At 39.9% G+C, this 9,547-nt stretch overlaps 1 protein-coding gene across 1 annotated transcript; it reads left to right on the forward strand.

Annotated features, from left to right (window-relative positions):
• The first annotated feature begins 1,838 nt into the window (after nucleotides 1-1,838).
• Nucleotides 1,839-7,468, forward strand: CHRNA6 (cholinergic receptor nicotinic alpha 6 subunit). The gene is made up of 5 exons (XM_010725960.2): nucleotides 1,839-2,049; nucleotides 3,523-3,662; nucleotides 4,989-5,033; nucleotides 6,114-6,223; nucleotides 6,341-7,468. Exons 1-5 carry the CDS (start codon nucleotides 1,971-1,973, stop codon nucleotides 7,389-7,391), a joined length of 1,425 nt encoding a protein of 474 aa, XP_010724262.1. The 5' UTR covers nucleotides 1,839-1,970; the 3' UTR covers nucleotides 7,392-7,468.
• Nucleotides 7,469-9,547: the final 2,079 nt, after the last annotated feature.

Genomic DNA, 9,547 nt, shown 5'->3' on the forward strand with positions numbered 1-9,547 from the left:
AACTATATATATATATATATATATGTATGTATGGAGTGTAAGGTTAGATGCCAGGTGGAAATTCTTTACTCAAAGGCTTGGTGAGGCCTGGCACAGGCTACCCAGGCAAGCCATGGATGGCCATTTAACCCAGATACATGTTTGTAGATGTATTTACTTCTGACAACCAATTCCTTGGCCAGTCTGTTGCTTGGAAGAACAAAAATTGAATTTGGAGTCAATTTGTTTTCACATTGACTTTAACTATGTTACTGTTCTTCTACTTGAACTGGAGTGTGTATGCCATAAAGCATTCCATCCAGTAGCAGGAATCCTCTGATGCACTGTGTTTGCAAATACAGTGCACCATGGGCAGCATAAATTCAAAAAGGAAACATGAGCTTACCTGGATTATACAGAGGAATAGCAAGGTTATAGACCTAGGCTGTTAGCATCACTCTAACAAACATTCCAACTTGGAAAAATCAGAGACAAAGCAAAACAATTTCCTGTTGTTTCCACTTTTTATTTTCTCAGAGGGTGTTGGAAAAAGGAAAATGTGCAGGACAAAATCTTTATGCTGAAACCCTTACTTTCATCTTTAACTACTTCATAGAAGAATTCATAGATCTAACTTCGGCTTGGAGATGCTTCATAGCCATGCCTCACTGCACCTCCTTAACTTTAAATCACGTTTAGTTTGATGCTGCTTTTGAGAGGTCAGGCTAGTTCCCAGCACTAAAATGTTCCTATGGTGTGATTCTCCTTACCTTGTCAGTTTTCTCCTGAGGGAGAGTTCAGCTCAAACTTACCTCCATCAGCAACAGCACTTGGATCCTAAGCTGGATACAGTAAGCTTAGAAGTAGGTTTTCTGCTAGTAACCTCCAAGACTGTCCTGTCATCCCTCAAAATTTGCTAAGGGCAACTTTGTTCACTTCCAGTATCAGTTCTATTCAGACAACTTGTTCTTGTCTCTTTCTTCCATGCAGACCTATTCCCTTCTACTCATATTTTAACAATTTGGATAGAAGGTATTTTGATTTCACCTCCCGAGCTGCAGCATTGCTTCTGTGTTGTGCAACAGAAAGGGCATCTTTTTTTCCTTTCATGGCTTTTCTTTTATTCCCATGCTTATACAACAATGTAACAATGGGAAATTAGGAGCAGCACTGTTTTGGTCGAAGCACTCATCCCTTTGCTTAGATGTGTTCACGCTGTACTGAGCGCACTTAAAGGAGATTCTCTGTCTGAGCACATGCACACAGACACACAAAAAAATAAATCATAGGAAAATGGATTTTGTGAGCTGGCTTGTCTGTCAGGAGAGAATTCAGCACACTTGGTTGTTCCTGTCAGATGCCCACAATAAATCTATTTGCCTTTATATTTATTTGCCTGAAATACTGTCAAGCAATTCCAGCGCATGATGCTTTTCCTATTTCAAGGCTCAGATGTCTTCTCTGTTAGATGCATATATCCATTCCTCCTGCTGCAGAATCAGTCCTTGGTGAGAAAAGTGAAGTTGTTTCATCCCTGAATATTTTAACAGGCTTAATCTGGTGAGGACCAAGCAATAGTTAAAACAGATGCTTTTGAGTAAGCGTGTTTTACTCAGCACATGGAGAGCCAGGAGGATTCCTCCCCCACCCCACAGCCACAGCCACCCTGCCTCTTGCCTTTCCTCCTTTTCTTGCACTCTCACACATTCCCCCAGAGGCAAGGGTGCGGGTGTCTAGAAATGTGAAAGTCACCTGATAGGATGCTCCCGCTCCCATCTCTCCGCACAGCATAAGCTCTTCTCTCCTGGTGACTGTGGAAGCAACTCTGCCAGGCTTTGCTCTGCTTAGCAGGCTGCAGAGTTTGCTGCAAATGCAAAACTGAAGTCCATCTTTGCACCTCTTACTTACCAAGGGGCTTCAGTGTCTTCTTGCTTTCAGTTCCTGGCTTACCTCAAACCTCTCTTCTCAAAAGGTCTGTACTGCTTCTGGCGATGCATCCCAAGAGGCGGCTATGTTGGTATTTCCCTGCTTTTGGTGCGTGGGCATTCATGTTCACATTCTTAATTACAGGTAGGCTGTCTTTGATGTTAGTCTTGTGAAGTATTTTCTAGCCTCTGTTTCTGATTCTATGGAATGAATTCAATTTAAAGCTTCTATTGTCTATTCCTAACTTGAAACTTGTAAGATTTCAACAGTATTTTGAGAAAGCTACAACAATATTAGTTTTCACAGCTAAAATTCTTCATTTTATTCTGATAACTAATTGAGGAACTGTTTCTAGCCAAGCATGACGATGATAGAGAATCTCTCACAATTTTGCTCAATGCTTCAATTTTGAATTTTGCCACTGCTTTAATAATGCACACTGCAGGTGTGCACATTTTGTGCTCACACCTCCAAAAGCGGGAACTCGATGTATTTCATTCACTGCTGTTTGTGATCTGTTTCTGGTGCAGTGGTTTCCATGCATCTCACTTTGTTTCAGCAGTTTCCTGCTTTTAAGTCACTACGCCTTTCCTGAATGCCTGCAGGACGAGGACATTTCTGATTTACAGCATTTATATTAGCAGGACACAAAGTCATTGTCTTAAAGCAACACCAAAAGGATGAGTACCTGCAACTGGAGTATAAAAATGAGAGGCCTAAGTATTTGCCTGCTTCTGTTACTTTAAGTCTGTTACTAAGCCAGCAGGAAAAATTCAGACCAAACATGATTTTAGACTCATTGGCTTTAGATGTGAGACTATGGCAGGAAAGCCGTGTTCCCACAGCAGGGGACTTCTCACAGCCTGATGGATGGCTCTAAGATCTGGAAAGGAAACTGCAATTTCTTTTTAAGTGGCACAAAACACAGTATTCAAACATCCAAATTCTGCAGACATTCACATCTCTTCTCTAGGAGTTGCAAAAAGGATGGAACAAAATGCCAAATCATGCAAGTTCTACTGGCATATTCGTTCACAAATGAAATCAGCAATAACCAAAGTTTCAGCTTTAAATCCTCTGAATCTGATCATGCTTTGTTAATGCAAAAGGTTCACAACGAAGGAAAGAGTGGCCCAAACATGAAAATAGTGTGTTTTAGAGGAAGCATCTTCCTGCAGGACATCTGTGTGATCACAGGCCAGAAACTTCATGATTTAATCTTTCCTTTTAAAATCAAAGCCTTTTGTTTCAAGCACTAGGAAAATGACTGTATCAGATCTGGGATGTATATAACGGATTCAGAGCACTTTTATTGTGTCTGCAGTGAGGCAACTCAGGGACTGCCCTATGCCTTTTTCCTGCCAAGCTCTCTAATCTGTCCCATACTAATTGGGAGTTTCAGCTCTGTCGGATGTGTTTGTTCCCAAAGAGCTGTTCTCTTTTACAAAGCCTCTATTTTTTTTCTCACTAAACTTAACAAATGGACATCCTTCAGAGCAGAAGTAAGCTTCTGTATCTCGATACACAGAACTAAAGACTGAAGCAGCATGTTATGTAGCATCTACTTTCCCTCTTCCTTACCTCTGAAGTACTTGTTATTTATCTTTACCAATGCAGACACCACAGCGTGCGAGTCAGAGGAACGGCTATTTCACAAACTCTTCTCCCACTACAACCAGTTCATCAGGCCGGTGGAAAATGTATCTGATCCTGTCACAGTGCACTTTGAATTGGCCATCACCCAGCTTACAAATGTGGTAAGACTGACTACAGAAGGCTGTTGAGATTTGGGCATGATTGTAAAACACAGAAAGTGTTGCAACAGCAGACGTACTCATGATGTCTGCACATACAGCCCTCATAGCTGATGTTATCATGCCTATGCCTATGTGTACACAGTGAGATGTTTGCCATTCTGTCAGCCAGGTCACTTCAGCTCCTCATAAAAGCGATTCAGATTGTACAGATTCATTGGCTATCTCTATCATGTCAAATCCCTCTGCTCTAGGCAGCAGCCCCTGGCATCTGGAGCATTTGGAGTACCAAATGTTCACAGTCACAGGGCTTGCCTACTCCAGGTTCACGGCATTGTATTTGTGCTGTGTAACATGCAGCCTAGTTCTCCTGTGGGTCCATTTGGATTTTGTCAAGTGTCATGGGCTTGCAAAGGACCTAGTTACCTTGCCCATTAGACAAGAACCCAACAAGGCTTTCAAAACTATCTTAGTTCTTAGTCCTCTGTACTCAATGATAAAAATTCTCTGCATTTTCTGTATTGTTTGGTCTGTAAGTATTTTAACATTTTTGACATCACATATTTACATATTAAGAACTACACAAAGCAATATTCTCACAGATATTTTCATTGGAAATGTTAGTCTGCATTCATATATACTTATAACCTGTATCTTTCCAAACAATTTTAGATTGAAGGCAACTTAGAACAGGATCCCATTTTTTATTTTTGTGCTTTTTGCAGCACCCTTATGATTCACTGCTGGTTGACAACAGAAGTAAGTGACTCTAAAAATTAGTTTTCATTGCAGCAATGATTTAACTTAGTGCAGGTTTAGTTCATCTGCTGCACAACTAAACATAGAAATGCAAGAACTATACTGCAGATGTTGTTTTCCTTGAATTTTGTCCAGTACTGTACTGTGTAAATAGAGCATTTTAAAAACCGAGCGCAACAAAACATATAGACACCAGTAGAACCTTAATCCTCTGACACTGATCTAGAGCAGCTCTAAGTTTGTTGGTCCTCCATACATCAGGCCTCTGGCAAGTGCAGCTCTCTTCCACACATGCATGTGTGGGGCATAATTTTTCAGGAGAGCCTAAAATTTTTTTGGTGGAGCTGCAGTTGTCTGTATACAACTTGAAACCCCCACCCTGAAAATAGCCCAGCTCTGTCCACTTATCTTCATTATCCACCCAAGTGCCACAGACCACAGGCAGAAAATAGCTGATGTCAATTAATGTGGAATTCTGGTTTCTATTTTTATCAGAATAAGACTATGGCCATCTCAGCATACTATAAATGATATATGAATGAAGATGTGTGTGTCTGTGTTTCTTTCTAGGATGAAGTCAATCAGATTATGGAAACCAATTTGTGGCTAAGACACGTAAGTGGCTGCATTGCATTTCTCTTATACTTTGCATTAACGTGATGGAATGTTAGGTCTATAATAACATTATATATATATATAATATATAATATGTGGAATATAATAACATTCCATATAAGTAATAATAAGTAATTTTTTTTATTTTTTTATTTTTTCTGAGAAGTTATATATCCCATCTTTCCTGTGTTCTGAGCTTCATTGTCACTGGTTTATCACTAGTAAATTTAGCTGAATGTACCCTTTAAGAGTGATTAAATATGCAACTCTGTGATCCTAAGTCATCTCCATACTGAAGATTCCAGTGAAAACATTTCTTATCAAAAAGAACATGCCTCGACTTCACCTGATGGTTTAAGCACATATACAGAAGCAAAGATCCCTACAAAATCTTAACTGCTGAGAATAAACAAGCTATCTTTCACCAAAACAGTTTCCTCCAGACCTTGTTTGTGATCCACACAAAGTTTTCTTAAGAAGCTATGGTATTTAAGATCAGGATCTTCAAATACGCTGTGAGAACTTGGACCATAGCCCAGTGATAAGTCACTAGAGAGCAATGAAAGATTTCCGTAGCTGCTATTGAGCTCTTAATTCACTGCCCCTGTAAAGCCAGTAATGTTTCCCAGCCACACCAACCTGACATTGTGCACAGGCACCTCCTTTCCCTTTAGGATGTTTGTCTCCTTTGATGTTGGTCTCCTTTAGCCTTCAGGACCCAATCCAATAAGGGCAGAGGGCAGCAGCAAGGACCATGTTTCTTGCTTGCAGTGCAGAGTAGCACTGCTATACACTGAGATAGCAAGCCAGAGAAGAGATCTCAGCATGTCAGCAACTAATAGCTGTTGTTATCATAGCTCCTCACAGAGCAAAAGATGGCAAGACAATGTGAGCAATGTTCACCTATGTCCCATGTTTCTCCAGCTTATGATTTTGATGTCTTTCAGATCACTGTCCCCTTCTACTCATGATTCCTTTCCAGTCTTTATCACAACCTCTCATTCATGAGGAAGATCTATGAGGCAGATACTTGCTGATAACACAATGTTTATAACCCTTTTTATCCGTTCTTCTTTTTAGATTTGGAATGACTACAAATTGCGATGGGATCCCAGAGAATATGATGGAATTGAATTTGTTCGGGTACCAGCAGATAAAATCTGGAAACCAGATATAGTCTTATACAATAAGTATGATGAACACTTCTCCATTTTTACACTTTCTCTGAAAAGTATCATCTGTATCCATAAAGTACATTGTTTTCCTCTCATAGCATTTTCTTCTCTTTGCCTCTTTTGTCTTTCTAGTGCTGTGGGAGATTTTCAAGTTGAAGGCAAGACCAAAGCCCTCCTTCGCTACGATGGAATGATCACCTGGACCCCCCCAGCTATATTTAAAAGCTCCTGTCCCATGGATATTACTTTTTTCCCATTTGATCATCAGAACTGTTCCTTGAAATTTGGCTCATGGACTTACGACAAAGCCAAAATTGACCTTTTGATCATTGGCTCCAAAGTAGATATGAATGAGTTTTGGGAAAATAGTGAGTGGGAAATAGTTGATGCTTCTGGCTACAAACATGACATCAAATATAACTGCTGTGAAGAGATCTACACAGATATAACATATTCATTTTATATTCGAAGGTTGCCAATGTTCTACACCATAAATTTGATTATTCCCTGCCTCTTCATCTCATTCCTGACTGTGCTAGTTTTTTACCTGCCATCTGACTGTGGTGAGAAGGTGACTCTTTGCATCTCTGTGTTGCTTTCTTTGACTGTATTTTTACTAGTAATCACAGAAACAATTCCATCTACCTCTTTAGTAATACCTCTTGTGGGTGAATATTTGCTCTTCACGATGATATTTGTGACTCTCTCCATCGTCATCACCGTGTTTGTCCTAAATATACATTACAGAACTCCAACTACACACACAATGCCCAAATGGGTGAAAACTGTCTTTCTTAGCCTGCTCCCCAAGGTTCTGTTGATGCAGCGGCCTCTAGAACAGGAGAAAAAAAACATCTCCAAAGAGACCAAGAAAGGATCAGCCAAAACACCGGGCAAAGCAAAGCACAGCAAACACAAAGATAATAAATTACATAAGGAGCACCGCTGTTGTCTCTGTGATAAAGCAGCTGAACTCACCTCAACCAAAAGAAGTCGACTGAGTCATCAGTCATTGAAATGGATGGCAGAGCACACAGAGTACTCCCCCGAAGTGAAAGATGTCATCAACAATGTTCAGTTCATCGCAGAGAACATGAAGTCTCAAAATGAAACCAAAGAGGTAAGGGAGGTAGCCACCAGGCTGGGCATAAGGTCACGCTTGCAGAATTCCATGGGAGAATAGCAAGCAAGGCAAACAACTGTGATGTAGGGTTTCAGTATGTGTTTCAGTATGGTGTTTTTCTGACAATTTTTTATATTTTTGCAGTGGTTTGACTCACTGTGCCTTCAGCAAGACATTATTTCCAATTTTGAAATAAAGGTTTTGAGTCTGGGGGAGGCAGATAAAAACAGACAACAGATGAATAAGATCACACACACACACACACACACATACAAAAAGGCTTTTTTTAAATAAAAAAAAAAAAGAGAATTGTCATTTGAACTAATAGATTAGCTTGCGTGAGGCAATAAATCTTTCATCCTAGCTAGGATTGCTGTCATAGAAAATGATGTACATTGGAAAGTTAAGAATGCAAGAGTCAATTCTTCGGGAGTAAACACAGAACTAAAAGCAGCTCCAATAAAGATTATCTCACATAAGCACTTGCCAAGGCCTCACAAGGAATTAAAACTCTTTGACACTTCAAGATGGTTTGTTTTAAAAGAGTTTTGATCCTAATGAAACATTTACTTTTGCTCTAGCTTTAAATGTTGATGCTTTTTAGATGCTATGAGAAGACAAATTCCATTTCAAAATGAAAAGGTACTGTATTTCTATCAAAAAAGCTAATATTTTGCAAGATAATTATTGAGAGATATTCTTTCGATTCAAATATTTGGTTGAAATCAGCACCAATTTATACAATTTCGAGGCAACCTCAAAATTCATTCCCTCCTCCCCCTCCACCCCAACCTTTTTTTATGTCCTGCAGAAAATTCATCTAAAAACAAAGTACATAACTTTGAATAATGGGCTACGTCTAAGGCCTGGTGATAGGCTTCATAGGATCAGACCAAAGAAAAGGACAGGAGTCCAGCAATACAGAGTAAGGCAAGGATTGAACTGAGTCTTTCTTAGTAACTATGCCCCTAATGCTTGGCTTCATCCCAGCATTTCAGCCCTGTTTTCAGTTCCACAGCATCAGAAAATATACTCTTGTACTGCATTCAGCTGATTTCTTTGATGCATTCCAAATAAGAGGAGACTTTGTGTGAAGTATGTGCCACTTTATCATGCAGTTCATGATAAGTCTTTCGTTTCCAGTCATGCTGATTCACATTTTGCAAACCTCTTCTGCCGCACGCAATTGTATTCTTATTCTGGCGTGTGCATCAGCAGCTCTGCATCTCATCTTTCACAGTGCACGAAGGATTAGAAACAGGACTTTTCATGTGGGAAAAATCCTTTCTCTGGGAAATAACATGTTTTTTTTCTCCAATGAGCACTGAGAAAATTATTCTAGAGGCTTCTGCTAAAGCAGGTTCCCTACATTAGGTCACACAGACAAGCAACCAGAAAGATCTTGAATATCTCTGGAGATTGTGGAAGAACTTAGGAAAACTGTGGAAGCACAACTGTAGCTAGAGTTCATGCTGTATGTCCCTTCAGAAAACTACAACAAGGAAAGGAGGAAAACAAGTGGAGAGAACTCTTAAGCAGGGAACTCTTCACCACTCACTGGTTCTATGTGAGTGAGTGCTCTTTGATGCAGTGATCCTCATGCACAGGCATGGTTTAAAGGACCGTGACTTCATTGAAAGTTGTTCTTGGGCGTATCTCTGAGACTTACATTCACTCTAGCCTGCTCAGCACAAGGCACAGCTTTGCTTAGTCAGGATGTTTGCTTTTTTAACTCTCATGTGCTCAGCTTTCCATTTCACTGGAGGCAGAGTGTTTAACTGGAATGGCAGTGCAGCCAATCATGCCAGAGCAGTAGGTTGTCTCGTATGTGGGCAGCCAGACCAGATTTTTTGGCAGGATCCAGCCATGTGCAGCTGCGGTGACTCAGCCTCCTGACACATCACCTCAATCTACACCCATCACAAGGTCTCATTCTACTTGCTGTTGCCATATTTTACCAACTGACTGGAATTCTCAGGAAAAAAAAATCAGTAGAAAATTAGGAGAATGTTTAATATTCTCACCCAGAAGTTATAAATACTGTTAAGAAAATAGACCCCTCTTAAGACACCTGAAAACTGCAACAGCTATAAACACCACAAGCAATGTATGTTCTTCCTTGTTCAAAAGCAGAAGGGACATTTTTTACCATTAAATGCTAACTCACAATTATATGTTACATTACTCATAATCCATCCTTTTTTTTTTTTTTTTTT

The sequence above is a fragment of the Meleagris gallopavo genome, chromosome Z (assembly GCF_000146605.3).
Source record: "Meleagris gallopavo isolate NT-WF06-2002-E0010 breed Aviagen turkey brand Nicholas breeding stock chromosome Z, Turkey_5.1, whole genome shotgun sequence".
Lineage (NCBI taxonomy): Eukaryota > Metazoa > Chordata > Aves > Galliformes > Phasianidae > Meleagris > Meleagris gallopavo.

Excerpts from the sequence above, each read along its gene's own strand:
- CHRNA6 (XM_010725960.2), top strand. The coding sequence starts at position 1,971 with ATGCATCCCAAGAGGCGGCTATGTTGGTATTTCCCTGCTTTTGGTGCG. Across the intron at positions 2,050-3,522 it reads GTTCACATTCTTAATTACAG|ACACCACAGCGTGCGAGTCA; the intron begins GTAGGCTGTCTT and ends TTACCAATGCAG. Across the intron at positions 6,224-6,340 it reads GATATAGTCTTATACAATAA|TGCTGTGGGAGATTTTCAAG; the intron begins GTATGATGAACA and ends TTGTCTTTCTAG.